This window comes from Eumetopias jubatus, unplaced genomic scaffold, assembly GCF_037043125.1.
Source record: "Eumetopias jubatus isolate StellerSeaLion01/CBP00866 unplaced genomic scaffold, mEumJub1_p1.0 scaffold_12, whole genome shotgun sequence".
Lineage (NCBI taxonomy): Eukaryota > Metazoa > Chordata > Mammalia > Carnivora > Otariidae > Eumetopias > Eumetopias jubatus.
The window spans coordinates 110,202,893-110,217,090 of NW_028274818.1; the positions used below are offsets into that span (position 1 = coordinate 110,202,893).

The 14,198-nt window shown below is 63.3% G+C and overlaps 1 protein-coding gene across 2 annotated transcripts; it reads right to left on the minus strand.

Annotated features, from left to right (window-relative positions):
- Positions 1-942: 942 nt before the first annotated feature.
- MAFK (MAF bZIP transcription factor K) lies at positions 943-12,933 on the minus strand. 2 transcript variants are annotated; one of them, XM_028091925.2, is made up of 3 exons: positions 12,778-12,933; positions 4,559-4,638; positions 943-3,626 (listed from the first exon to the last, which is right to left on the minus strand). In XM_028091925.2, exons 2-3 carry the CDS (start codon positions 4,592-4,594, stop codon positions 3,192-3,194), a joined length of 471 nt encoding a protein of 156 aa, XP_027947726.1. In that variant the 5' UTR covers positions 4,595-4,638; positions 12,778-12,933; the 3' UTR covers positions 943-3,191. The 2 variants fall into 2 exon arrangements, with proteins under 2 accessions (XP_027947726.1, XP_027947725.1); XM_028091924.2 differs by lacking the exon at positions 12,778-12,933 and adding an exon at positions 4,898-7,435.
- Between the last annotated feature and the right edge of the window lie 1,265 nt (positions 12,934-14,198).

Sequence of the window (14,198 nt, forward strand, 5' to 3'; positions counted from 1 at the left end):
CTCGGCGCTCTCATCTGGGAAATGGCCCCAGCAATCCAAAGCAGGCAGCGCCAAGAGAGCCGGAGGGCCAGGCCGGGGCACAGGGGTAACCCTCAATGACTTCCCGGCTCACACCCGCAGGCTTGCTGCCAGGTCGCTGCCGGGCCGCCACGCGGGGCTCTCGCAGGGGGAGTGGGCCTGGCTTCGGGGAGGTCTGGCTTAGCTGGGGGCCCCAGCGACCCCACGGTGCTGGCACACTCCGCTCTCTGCCGATTTCACAGAAGGGAGCTGGTGGATTGGAAGGGGAGGGAACAGGCCCCCCAGAGGCGAGCCCCGAGTGGCTGGTGGGGACACCCCCCCTCAGTGACAGCGAGGGCAGGAGCCGTCCCGTCAGCTCAGGCAGAGGTGAGGCAGGTCTTGGAAACCCCGAGATCTCGCCTGCAAGCCGGCCGTCCTTCAGAGGCTGAGGCCAAGTGCTGACACGTCTGCCCCTCGGAGGGATGGGGGTGGGGAAGGCCCGTGAGGAGCGCACAGGCCCTCAGCCCTGGCTTCCGGGAGAGCCCGCTTCCTTTAGACACCTTGCTCTCCACCCCCGGCCGAGCGGCCCTCTCCCCACCTGCTGCAGGGCCTGGCCCGAGACCAGGGCACACACCACCCAGGGGGTCGGGGGGAGCCGTCTGAGCTGGAGAGGAACAGCCTGTGTCTGAAGGCTGGAGGCTCCCGGTCAGCGCGGACGGGACACGGGGCGTTGGGCCCCCACCACTCAGAAAGCCAACCCGGTCGCCTCCACCCGCCGGCCCCCTCCCCAGCCCGTGGCTGTCCCGACGGGCCTCCCAACCTAGGAGACCCACTGCAGGCGAGGACGGCCGTGCTGGAGGGCTGGGACGTGGGGGCGGCGGCCGTCCAACGGTGCCCTGCACTCGGGGACTTGACCCCCAGCCCAATCACAAAACCAGGCGGATCTGAAACCAGAAAACTCTTTATTGCGAAGGTACAAAAGCACACAGCGGAGATGTACAGCAATAAATTAGGTGGTGGCCGTGAGGGGGCGCGGGCGCGGGGACCGCGACGGGACGGGGGGGCGCGGGCGCAGGGACGACATGGGATCTCCTCAATAATTTATACCATGATAAAAGCAGCACAAAAATAAATATGGAACTGGAGCAGCCGAGCGACGGAGGCGAGGAAGCAGGAGGCCCCGTCCCCAGGAAGGACCCGCGTCTGAAGCCCCGGAGGCAGGGGAGCAAACCCCAGGGACAGAAGTCCTTGCCTTTTCTCTTAAATAAAAAAAAAAAAAATCCATATATTAAACCTGTGACAATGGAATCTCAGTGAGCTGAAAGGAAAAGCACTCGGGGAAGGCTCTGGCCTTCCTTCCCTGGCCCCAGGGCCCCCCAAGCGGGGCCTCGGTGCTCCCGAGGGCTGGCGGGAACTCAGAGGGAAGCGGCGGGTGGGCAGCCCAGGCCTCCCTCCCCAGAGCCGGGGGCGGGGGCCACTTGCTCCCACCCCCACCCTACTCCAACTGCAGCTCTGCTCTATTAGGAATTTACAGTAAAAACAGGAAAAGTTACGAAAAATCTGTACGATAAAATGTGTATATAATTTTATATATATATATACTTTCTCTCTTTTAAATATTTCCCCATGGTCCTTATTGATATCCAATGTGGATTACCTACCATGGCTATGGTATCAACAGTTTTTTTTGTTTTTTTTTTTAAACACACTGGGCCTTCTTCTCCGTAAGGATCCAGCACACCCCAGACCCTTCACCTTACCCCAGGACAAGGCCAAGGCGAAGGCCGCACGGCAATGCTGCGAGGGCCCCACACCTTTCCCGGCTGCTCCTGACAGCAGACGCAGGAGGAAGACGCAGCCCTTGGGGCCATCTGCCCTGCCCAATCCTCCTCTTCCGTGTGGGCGGCCTGTGGCTTGCTGGGGGTGGGGGTCTCCCTAGGTGGTGGGTGGCAGGGCCATGAGGAGGCCGGGAGCCTGAGCTCAACGGCCACCCCCAGACCCTGCGGCCCCAGCCTCTCTCCAGCAGGGCCAGGAAGGGGCAGTCCAAGCTCGGCACACGGGAGCCGGGAGCCCCGATCGGTCGAGGCTCACAAGGGAGGGAAGCCCCAGCAAGGGTCACCAAGGTCATCAGGGGCTCCAGGTGCCAGAAAGAGCTAGTAAAGTTTCCAGGCGAGGAATAAGCACCAAGGTAGCTGCGTCCCCTTGTCCTCTGCACCAAGAGACCACCCAGGTGCCCCCAGGAGGCGGGTCCCAGGCCCCTGCCATGTCGCCTCCCTTGTCACCACGCCCTCCTCGCTCTCAGACCCCACCCGTCCCCTCCAGCAGAACCAGAGCCCACTCCTGAGGCCCCTGCCAACCTCACCCCCATTCCACACAGAACCTCTGCACGCCCAACCCCAGGCCCTGCCACCCTCCCTGAGCAGGGCTCCACCTTCCCCGGCTGGCTGCCCCCCTCCCTGCCCAGCAGCTACCGCTCCTCGGCAGGTCCGAAGGAGGCCAAGCTCCCAACCCCCATGCAACTGTCTGCCGCATGGACCCCGGAGGCCCCCCCAGTGACTGGCCACTCCGAGCCATTCACCCAAGGCCCCGGAGCGTTGGCAGGCACGTCCCGGGGCACGCGTGCACGGACACATAGCCCCTTGGGTGGCCCCCCCTCCGTCCCTCCGCCTCGCGGGGTGCAGGTCTCTGGGAAGGCTAAAAGCAGGGTCACGGTGCTTTTCATCACCAGGGGCACATGGTTCGCCCTGCGGCTCCAGAGCTCAGGGCAGCGAGGGGGTTCCTGCACCGGCTGGTGGACCACGGCGGGCCACTCCCGGGAGGGGTGGAAGACAGAGCCCCCGCCGTCTGGGCCACAGGGCCAGGAACCTCCCGAGGACCTTCCCTCTGTACATCCCGACACCCCCTGGCGCAAGACACACACCCCTAGAAAAGGACGGTCCGGAGAGAGCCAGTGGGGCCCAGAGGAAGGCCAGGTGCATACGTGTGCGTGTTTGCGTGTGCGTGCGTGTGGGAAGGCGTGCAGCACACGGTCTCACAAGACCCCATCTTCAGCCAGCACCCCCGTCCCCGCCGCGAGTCTGTGCTTGACTCAGGTGTTAAGGGGTCTGCTCCCCGTGGGCTCGTCTGATGGGCACGAGGGGGGAGCCCACTGCCCGCCCGGCCGCGGCCCCCCAGGCCCCACCCTCGGCCGGGCACTAGGACGCAGCCGAAAAGGGCACGGAGGTGGAGGAGATGTCGGCGGACTTGACGATGGTGATGACACTGGTCGTGGCCACCTTGGTGGGGGTGACGGGCCCGCGGGCCACAGTGCGGGCGAAGGTCTGCAGGGCCTCGTACTTGGAGCGCAGCGCGTCGAGCTCCAGCCTCATGCTCGCGTTCTCGGAGGCGAGCTTCTCCACCTCCTGCTGCAGCTCCACGCGCTGCCGCTCCAGCTCCTCCTTCTGCGTCACCCGCTTGATGCGGCAGCTGGCGGCGTAGCCGCGGTTCTTGAGCGTGCGCCGCCGCTGCTTCAGGCGGACCACCTCCTCCTTGGTGAGGCCCCGCAGGTGCTGGTTCAGCTCCCGCACCGACATGGACACCAGCTCGTCATCGCTGAGCACCGGGGCGTTCTCGCCCGCCTCCTTCTTGACCTGCGGGGGCCACGGCACAGCGGTCAGCACAGAGACGCAGGGTGCAGCGGGAAGGATTGGCCACAGCGGGACCCCAGAGGACGGCTCAAGCCCTGCGTGCACAAGAGCCTGTTCCAGGCAGCACCCCCCTCTGCTGCGCAAGCGGGCCTTCGCTCCTCCATCACGGAACAGGGACGGTCCCTGCAGGGTCACCTGACGCTGTGCACACAGCATCATGCAGATGGCTCTCGGATGGGGGCCACTGGCTACACCCGGCCATCACCAGGATCCCACTGGCCGCCCACATTCTGCAAGGCCAGGGTCCACATGTGTGCTACCCTCTGTGCATCTCCAGGGCCCGGGGCAGGACGGACACACGCAGGTGGGGGACGGGACGGCACGGCAGCCCATCCTTCTGCATCCCTCGGACCTAGTGGGACCTCAGATGTGGCTTGGGCGTGCTCGACCCAGAAATGCATGGAGAGTTCCCTCTCCTGCACACCCAGCTCCGCTCCCAGGAAGACACAGCCAGCCCAAGCACACGCTGCCGGCCTCAGAAGCTGCGAAGGCCCGCGGAGGCAGCACACACTGCGGACGGCCAGGCCCTGGGAGCCAGGTTCCACGGGACAGAGGATACACTGCTCACCCCTGGGGGCTGGGGTGATGAGCACATCCTAGCCGACGGGGATCCACCCCTACCACTCTCTCCCAAGGAGGGATCCCCCCAGATGTCAGAGCTGGTGTCTCCCAAAGCCACGACCCCCAATTCTGTCACCACCTCTCTGTGACACGTCCTCTAGCCAACAGCCCCCCGCTCTCTTCCAGAGGACAGGGCTTCTTTCCTCACACTCAGGGCAGTCCTGGGAAAGAGGCGCTGCTGGGGCCAGAAGGGACCTTTCCCAGGCCTGAGCCTGGGACAGAAACAGGATCTGCTCACCCCCACCCCCGCTTACCTTTAACGCCTTGTTTGGTTTGGGATTAGTCGTCATAACCTGGGCACAGTCACCCGAGCAGAAGCGCTTGGAAATTGGAACTAGAAAATCACACAAGAACACAGAAACGAGCGAGGTTAGGTTCTGGCCAGGCTGGAGACGCGGCCTGCTGCCGTCACAAGTGACCTAAAGCGGGGACATGCCCACTGCAGAGAGGCTCCAAGGAGGTTCAGCTCCTTGTTCCCTGTCACCCCGAAAGCAAGATGGGAGCCAGCCAGTCCTGAGGGGCTTCCCGCAGGGTGGGCATGCTGGCCACACACCCCCACTCCAGCATCAGACCACAGAGCAACCCGGACCCACCTTGGCCCAGTGCCTGGCAGCCACACAGCGGTCCCCTGCCGCCCCACCCACCAGGCCTGTGCCGCCAGTGCCTGGGGGGCCCCCGGGCGTGAGCAGCTGTTGCTTCCTGTTCTCACTCTCCCTCCGATCTGAGAAGCTTGCACCCGCGAGGCCCAGGCTGCCACGTTCAAGGGCCAAAGCCCGCAGCAGCAAAGCCCCCTCCCGAGATCGGCCACACCCAGCACCTGAAGGGCACCGCTGGCCCCCAGGACGGCACCCTGCCCAGGCAAGAGCCCCTGGTACCCATGACCTAGCCTGGCTCCAGAGAGGAAGGGCCCCTGGGGGAGCATGCCCCCGGGGGGATGGGTGGAGCCAGCACCCGCCCTGGCCCAGCCCCGCCCTCCCTACCAGACCTACCTCTGCAAAGGGCACTGCGGCTGTGACATCACCACCCCCACCTGGGCTGCCCCACAGCCATGACCTGAGGCCCTCGGGGTGGGCGGGGTCTCCCTGCGCAGCCAGGGCAGGATCCAGGAGGTGGGGAGCCGCGGCTGCACGAGCTCATCGGGCGGCCGTCTGGCGGGAGTTGTCCCCGGCGCCCGCCAGCCCCTGCACTGCCCGCCCTTCGAGTTTTCGCGTCTGCATTGTGTCACACATTCTAATCATTCATGAAAAAGCCAGCCAAAGCATCCCAAGCATGATTCCCCTCTGATAGTTGCCATGGCGACCTTGGGAAGTAGCCAGCCCCTGGTGGTCGCCATGGCAACGGAGAAGCCCACAGCAACAATGGCTTCAGGCAGGCTGGTGCAGACGCACAGGTTGCGGGACAGTAAACAAACCCGTGTGACCCCGCGGCTCTAGACTTGCCGCCACGCTCTGTCACTGGGTTAGGGACCAGGGTCCACGTTCCAAACGCCAGGCATGGTGAACTGAGCAGAGAGAACATCGGAGAAATGCACGGCGGGGGGCGGCGGGGGTGCGGGTCCCAGAGAGGGAGCCTCACCCGAGCCTCCATCTCGAGGGTGAGCGGGACTCGGGTGGGTGTCTCCACCCTGCCTTCCTTCACCCACAGCCCCGGGACCCTAACCCGTCCCCACTGCTCCTGCCTCCAGCAGCTCGCCTGTCTTCCGCTACCAGAGGGTCTCAGCACCCAGGCCGCTGGACCCCCAGTCACCCCTGGCAACACTCCCGGGCGCTGATGCTGGACGACGGCAAGCAGGACAGCAGCAAGGCCGGGGCCAGGCAAATCCTCAGGGGGCTCCGGGCTCCTCTGCACCCCCACGCGTGTGCCCGGGATAGACACGCAGACAACGCAGCAGCAGGGGGTGGTCACGGCAGGGACCAGGAGCTGCTTCCTGACGGCAGCCTGACCCCCAGCATCTGTTGGGGGCAGGGGGGCGCACAATCAGTGCCCCTCCCTCCGGGGGCGGGGGTCACACCGTGCTAGAGAAACCACCTGGAGGGCCAGCAGGAGCCAGGCAGCTGGGAGAGCCCTGAGAAACTTTTCCACGGCCGGGTGTCATTCCAGCACACGTCAGCGCACAAGGGCCTGGAGCCGCCAGGGCATAGTTGTGCGGTGAGTCACAGCTGTTTACAGAGCAAGGAGCTCACATTCCCACAGACCTAAGGCCCTCCCACCCTGCGCGGACCGCCCAGCCCGCCTGATGAGAAAAGTGAGGCCCCAGCAAAGGAGGGAGCTCCGCTCAGACCCCGACCAGCAGGGCTTTCGGTGCCTTCCCCACAGTGGCGGGCCAGCTCAGCCAGCACCCAGGGCCACAGGGCTTTGCTCAGGACAGGCAGGTACACCTCCTCTGGGGACCTGCCCTCCGTGACAGTGTGTGGTGGGATGTCCAGGTAACCAGGATGGGCACAGGACTGGGCCACAGCACTCCAAGGGCTCGGCCCCCTCCCCTCCACACAGGCCCCATGAGGGTCCGTTGGCTGCATCTGAAAGGTCAAGGTCGCCTGGGCAAAGCCCCATATCCACCAGCTCTGCACCCCATTTGCCTTCTGGGCACAGGACGCAGAGGAGAGCCTCGGCAGAGATAGGAGAAGAGCAGCCCTGGGGCCCACCTGGGGTCCAAGAGAGGAGGGACGCCTCTCTTTGAGGGAGGGTGCCACGCTGGGGTCTGACCTCTGGGGACTCCCTGCCCTTCTCGGACCTCCTGTTCAACAAGAGTGACATGAGGCCTAAGAGCGAACGGGAGTACATGTGGAGGTGATCATCGGCTTGAGACAAAGTTGGGGAACAAGCCAGTAAGGCTCTTCTTTCTGTGGGTCTTACTCTCCTCCTCTGAAAATGAGGGGATCGGAACCAGGGGTCCCAGGGTTCTGTCCAGCTCGCAAAAGCCTCGGTTGGGCCGATCCAGGAGAGACCCTGACTGGGGGCTCCACTCAACCCCCAGGGGGCTGGGGCCTACACCAGGGCCCCCCTGAGAAACCAGAGACCCAGACACGGGTGGGCAAGTCCCAGGCAAGGGCAGACACCATCCCACGGACCCCTGCTCACAGACACAAACCCCACTGCCTTGGGCGGACCAGGTCTTGGCTCCTGCCCCCACCACCCCAGCCCCCGCCACCGAGGCACCCCTGGAAGTCTCCATCAGCTGCTGGAGAGCGGGCTGCCCCGAGGGGCACTACACAGACTCTGCCGCCGGTCCAGGGAGCCAGCTCCAGGAGCACGGAGCTCGCTGGGCACTGCCCGTCTTTCCTGAACTCAGTTTATGGATAGAAACTGCACCATTACTCCCCTATGCCAAGCTACGCAAAATACATGCAGCAGTGACCTGAGGTCACTTCAAACATGAAAGGCAAAAAACCCGATAGTTTGTTTTTGGAAAACAGGTTCAGAGAAAAGTTTCGTATGTGTGCGAGTTTGAACGACAACTGATTTTAAAACAACTGCCCTAAAACGTGTATTTATAAACCCCTGAACCTCAGGCAACCTCACGGCCACCAGAGCGCATGCAGGAGGAACTGCTTTCTGGTCCCAGGCCGGACCGCAGCCAGGGTTAGAGACCGAGGCCCCAACAGGCCAGACAGGAGCGCGCGCGCGCACACGAGGCAGCCTCACCTTCCACCATACCCGCCCCCGCTCAGCACCCGCACACACCTCTCCAGCAGCTGCACAGGAGGACGCTCAGGGCATCAAGTCCCCTCACCACCAACTAAAAGAACCTCAGCCACAAGTGCACGCTCTCTGCACTGGCTGTTCGGAATTCCAGTAAAGTCACCTGTGCAGCTCCGCGGCCAGAGCCAGGCAGGGACCCCCAAAGACAGGTGTGAACCTCTGAGGCGCACATGCCCGCCCACCGAGTGAGCAAGAAACAGATGCTCAGCTCGCGCAGCCCTCGAGACACCACTGGTCAAGAAAGGCTGCTCGGTTACCACTTAGAGCCTCGAACACTTTCCAGGTGACTGCTTTCCTACCTGAAGAGGGTGGTTTTCAACCCAAAGCCAGAAACCTCATCCTGGTGTGCATCTAAACAAAGTCAAGGGAAAGACTGCCCTAAAAGAAAAAAACAATGGACCAACAGCCTAGATGGGAGTCACCTCTGGGGACGGCATAGTTGGGAACAAGTTAGGGAGCCGGGGGTGGCCCTCCCTTCCGGGCCCCACAAAGAACGGGCAGGTCGTCCAGGTTCAACAGTGCAGGATGGCCCTTCCAGGGGCAGGTGAGCTGGAGGCCAGGGTCTCAGCCCCTCCATCCCCCAGCAAACACCTGCTGCTTGCCCACCCACTGACTCAGCTCATCTGGGGCAACTCACGACCCAGGCCATCCCCAGTGCACTCAGGCCCTCGCTGGGCTAGACCCAGGTTCAGGGCCTTGGGGGGTGGGGGGAACATTTGTTCCACCAGTAAAGCCAGGTGGCTGATGGGCACAATGGCCGCACCCAAACAGCCCTAGGTCTAGATGATGTTACAGAAAAGGGGCTTTTGGAGTCTGACGGGGCTCTAACCCTTACCTCGGTTAGACTAGCCTATACCATGAGCTTCATGTGCACAGGAAGCCGAATCTGGTGCCCAGCAGGGTGGGCGTTCAAAAAAACTCTTGTTCCCGTTCAGTGTGGAGTGACGGCGGCTGCCACTCCCCATGCCTGCCCCTCCAGCCCTCCCAGGTCTCCGAGGGGGTCGGATCCAGGGAGAGGAAGGAGGGCAGGAGGAAAACAGGAAGGGAGGAAAAGGGTTCCGTCCTGGAGCAGATCTCCACTTCACGCAGCAGAGCAGTGTCTGACTCACCCTGATGGGTGCAAACCCCAAAGCCAGAAGCCACCGTGATGTGACTGCCTCTGTCCTGGGGGGCTGGGGGCCTTCTCACAGAGGACCCAAAGCTGAGCGCCCCTGCCAGCTGGCAGCACAGTGGGGCCCACACAGAAGGCAACTGTCCCACGAGCACAGGGTGACATGGCCAGCTTGCCCCCCAAGCTGACGCCTCACCCAAATGAAGACAGGTCCCAGCACCGGGAGGGCTCGTACCTCCCGCCCAACTCCCCACCACGTGGGGGTGCACCCCACCAGCCCAGCCCACACCCAGCCTGCAGGCTGGCCCTGGCTGGCCGCCCTCCGGCAAGACATGACTGTCTGCCTGGCTTGGAGGACGTCTGGTCACCTTGCGTTTGCAGTTTGAGGAAGCTGTGTCATCCTGGCTCTGTCCAGAGGTGACTCAGGCGGCTGCTAGGCTGACAGCAAGCTGAACGCCTCACCTCCCTGGCCACGCCCTGGCCCCTCACTCCCCCGGTACCCCTCTGGGTGGTCCTCCTGTCTCCAGGCTCCCCTCTGGGGCTCTGTTCGCGCCACAGCTGCTCAGGGGTTTGACTAGCCCCAAGCCCCACATCCCAACAAGGTTACACAGCCCACGTGTCTGACAGGCCCCAGAGATGTGCCCTGTCCCCACACCTGCCCTCCTTCTGCATCTCCAGCTCAGGTGATGACCCATCATGCCACTCATGCGGAAATCGCCCCCAACACCTCACCTCTCCTTCCACATCCACCTGCTGAGCCTGGCCTGTCAGCCTCAGCCTGTCTCTCTGCTGATGCTCCAGCCCTCCAGCACTACCTGGCTCAGGCCTGGGCTGCTTTTGTCTGGGCCTTGGCCCCTCAAATGTAGGCCCCAAGGTGGGTAGAAGAACTCCCTGCCCGAAGGCCCTCCTGAGCCCCTTACTCCCCTGGCCACCTGTCACATTCAGGCCTTCACCTCTGGCTTCTAGGGCCTCCGCAATCAGTGCTGGACTCCCACCCTCTCCCCCCAACCCTTGCTTCACCAGAAAGCCCCTCCTGCCTTCCCTGGGGTGGGTGGGCACCCTCTCACGAGTACACATCAAGGGCTGAGCCCAAGACTTGGTCCTGGTCTTTCTTTCTGAGGTTTGCTTCCCTTGCTGGATGGAGGGCGGGGATGTTCTTAACCACACCTGCTCCCCTCAACTCCCAGCAAGTGAGAGGCAAGCCGCCTAAGCGCACGTGTCAGCAGTGCCCCCAAAGGGAGGGGGTCAGGGGCGCCTCAGCTCAGGACCTCTCTGGTCCTCCCCGTCCCGTGCAGCCCACATGCAGCGCAGAAAAGCAGGCAGGGTGTCCCCCACACCCCGGATATCAGACTCTGACGCCACAGGCCAGGTAAGGGGGCTTTGGGCTGGGTGTCCTCATGTAAAGTGGGGGGGGGGCGCGCAGGGGGGTATGTGTACTCCATGATCCCTACATTTATTTCTACCTGTTCTAAAGTTCTATGATTTTAAGAGAACACTTTCAATTTCCTGAAACTGTAAGAAAGAGGAAACATGACGAGTCTGTGACTTACAAAAAGCAAAAGTAAACACGGGAGCAGTGCATCTTCCATCAGCAGGGAGCAGGGAGGCGGGGAGCAGAGGGGAGGGTGAGTCACTGTTTACTGCTCTGAGGAGTAGCCACACAGAGAACGCTCACAGCTGCCCGGGTTCCATTTCCCGTGTGGACTGCACCCTAAAGCCAGAAAGTCCACTCCAGAAACCTTTAGACTCAGGAAGAGCCAGGACGCAGGCAGGATTTCTTCTCCGCTGCCTGAGACGGTAAACAGACTCTTCAGCTACCGGAGCCCCAAAAGTGAAAGCATGTGGGGCTGCAGACATGCGGACGGAGAATGGTGGGTCTGGGTCAGAAAGCGACCTCACTCGGTGGCAGCTGGGCCCTGGAGACAAGGCTGGAACGCAGCAAGCCCCAGAAACGATTTCCCCGAGTAGCCCCAATTCAACTCCCATTTTTAGCAACCACCTTGAGTGAGTGGGGCTGAACTTGGAACGCATCCCTCAAAGTCCAGCTACGTTCAAGCACAGAAGGCAAATGTGCTCCAGAGAGAAGACTTGCTTTGTGTTTTTGAGTTAGGAAACTATTTTGGAATCAGGAGAGGACCAGTGTTAAGTCCTAAAAGCAGACCCCCCTTGAAGGAGCTCAAACTCAAACATGCCTACTGGGCTGCCCAGGGAGGGAAGTTCTCCAAAAGCTGTCAGCTACCCACAAGACAACAGAGGCTGCAGGTGTGCCTCACCCACCTGCACAGCCCACCTTCAACTTCCCTGACCCCTCCCACCCGCTCAGACTGACACTCTTTCCAAAGCCCCACCCCAGAAGGCAGAGTGCTAGGAGATGGCCCAGCTCACCTAGCACAGAGCTGCACTCTATCAAGATACCTGTGCCGTAAGGGCTGGAACAGCAAAACCGCGCCAATGCCAATAACGGGGAAAGGGGAGGGCGGCCGGGCGGCCAAGCCATACTGGCTCAAGAACCCACTGATTCTATTGGCCGTGCGGGGCGTGGGTGCACCAGCCCCGGGAGCTTCTTGCGGCCAGGCGCCTGGCAAGGGAAGGTAGCTGAGTGTGGGGATCTTCCCCACTAACAATTTATTCAGAGGGTGAGCATTTCTACCCGGCCCACGAGAGCAGTGTGAAAAGCAAACAAGAGCATAATCGTTAACGCAGGAGAGAGCAGGGAACTTCCAACAAGCCCGAACAGCAACTGCTCCACGACTGTGTTCTCACAGCACGTGGCGAGCCAGAACACCGTGAGACAGAAGGCACAGCGATCTGCTGCACCTTAGAGCTAGGTGGAGAGCGGAGCATGCCCGGTACCCCTCCGAGGCTCCCGGGGACTCGTGCGGAAGCCGGCGGACTGACACACTGTCTCCCCAACTCAGCAGGATCACAGAAGAACCCGCAGTTGGACTTGGAAGAGATGGAGACCCCCTACTCGCAGATGGGAAAGATGAGACCGCAGGCCGCGGGGTTTAGGGGAAGTGACACGTTCGCCTTGTCCCCCTCCCCACCCAAAGCTTCCACACCAAGGCCTCCCTCCGGGAAACCCCTGGCAGGTCAGCTGCTCCGAACGTGACATCGGTCATGAGTCCCCTGCTCCAGGCCCTCCCGCCCCCTCCCCCCGAGCGCGGGTGGGAAGCCACTGCCGGGCAAGGTAGCACCAGCCGGTCGGCCCTGCGCGACCACGCGCTCCCCTGCACGTGGCCGTTTATTTTCGCCCCCGCCTTCCCGCCTCGCAGCGGATCTCCGGAGGTTAAAGGCAAAGCAGGTGGGGTGGGGGGGTCGACACGGGGCGCGGGGCCCGCTGGCACGCCCCGGACTCCCCCAGCGCGTACCCCCGGGGGAACCACCGCATCCCGCTGGGGCTCGGGGCGGCCCGGGGCTCGCGGGCGCGCTCCCGCGCCTGAGAAAGAAGAGACCCCGACCCGCGCGGCGCGCTCGCGGCAGGGCACCTGACGGCAGGTGCGCGGGCCGGGGTCTCAAGGTTCCGCCCAACTTCGCCGCGGGTCCGAGGCGGCCGTGACTCAGCGGCGCGCGGGCCCGGACCCGTCCCCGACACCCCCCCCCCGGCCCCGGTCCCCAACCCGGCCCAGCCCGGCCCGGCCCCGCGCGGCCGCTCCTCACCTGGCGTCGCGCGGGGGGCGCGGGCGCGCGGCGGCTCCTCGCGGGCACGCGCTCTCCTCGCGCTCGCGCTCACTCTCGCGCTCCCCCTCGGCCGCCGCCTCCGCCGCGCTCTGGGGCTCCGACTTCGCGAAGAACAACAAGTACCCCCCCGCCGCCCGCCGCCAGCCCGCCCGCCCGGCTCCCCAGCATCTGACACCGCTTCCGGGATCGGCGTCGGCGCGCGTCACGCCGCCCCGCCCACCGCGCGCCGCCGCCGGGCCCGCCCGCCGCCCCGCCCACCGCGCGCCACTGCCCGCTGCCGCCCCTCCCGGCTCTAGGCCCCGCCCGCCGCTGGGCCCCGCCCCTCGGCCGCCGAGGCCCGGGCCCCGCTGCGAGCCGAGGCCCCGCCGCGCCGCCCGTGCTGGGCCGGCGGCTGCACCTGTGCCCGCAAGTGTCGTGCGCCCCCGTGATGACAGTAGTCCCCGCTGAGTGAGCCCACCCGGGAGCACCCCCATTTCCCACAACAGCAAGCTCTGGCCGCGTTGCTCTCCTCTGGAGTCCCCACTTCCCCGCGGCCTCGTGCGCACCCCCTCAGCCCCTTTGGAGCCCTCAGGAGACCCCGCTGTCCCTAGGGGTGGTCCCAGCGGGAGCCCGCCTTGGGGGCAGGGGGCTCCGCCAGGGGAGTCCAGCTGGAGTTTGCCTCCCAGGGGACAGTGCACTAACCAGAGAGGAGTGGACACATTGCGGGGCACACCTCCCTGGTCCAGGGCACGTAGGCCCCACGAGTGAGGAAAGGGCAGCTGGTATTGCCCCTGCCAGGGACATCCCCATCTGTCCTTTGATTTCTCTTTTTTGATCAAGAAGTGAGTAAGGAGGGGCGCCTGGGTGGCTCTGTCAGTTAAGCATCTGCCTTCCACTCAGGTCACGATCTCAGGGTCCTAGGATTGAGCCCCGCATCGGGCTCCCTCCTCAGTGGGGAGTCTGCTTCTCCCTCTCCTTCTACCCCTCCCCTCTGCTCATGTTCTCTCTCTCTCAAATAAATAAATGAAATCTTAAAAAAAAAAGAAGTGGATAAAGACAATTATTTCTCTTCTGTAGGAATGGTGACAAACATCTTTGGCCTAGGGCCTCAACGTGAAGGGCTCCAAAGTGCCGGGGGCCTGGGGAACAGTGCCCAGCTAAAGCCCCAGCTCATGGTAGCAAAGGCAGGCCCAGAACAGTGCCCCTGACTCCGGAAAGGAGCAGCCTGGTTCTGTCCCAGGTGGAGGACAAAGCTGGGGAGGGGACCCCTCTGTTAAAATCCAAAACAAACAGAGACCAACCTTGAAAAGTCCCTGAACAGACAAAATCAGTTTAGTCGTAGAAAACTTCATTGAGCTTATTTTGCAAGGCTAAGATGACCCAGGTCATCTCTTGCTTGTGCCTCTGAAAATCATAAGCAA

Excerpts from the sequence above, each read along its gene's own strand:
- MAFK (XM_028091925.2), bottom strand. The coding sequence starts at position 4,594 with ATGACGACTAATCCCAAACCAAACAAGGCGTTAAAG. Across the intron at positions 3,627-4,558 it reads AACCAAACAAGGCGTTAAAG|GTCAAGAAGGAGGCGGGCGA; the intron begins GTAAGCGGGGGT and ends TGGCCCCCGCAG.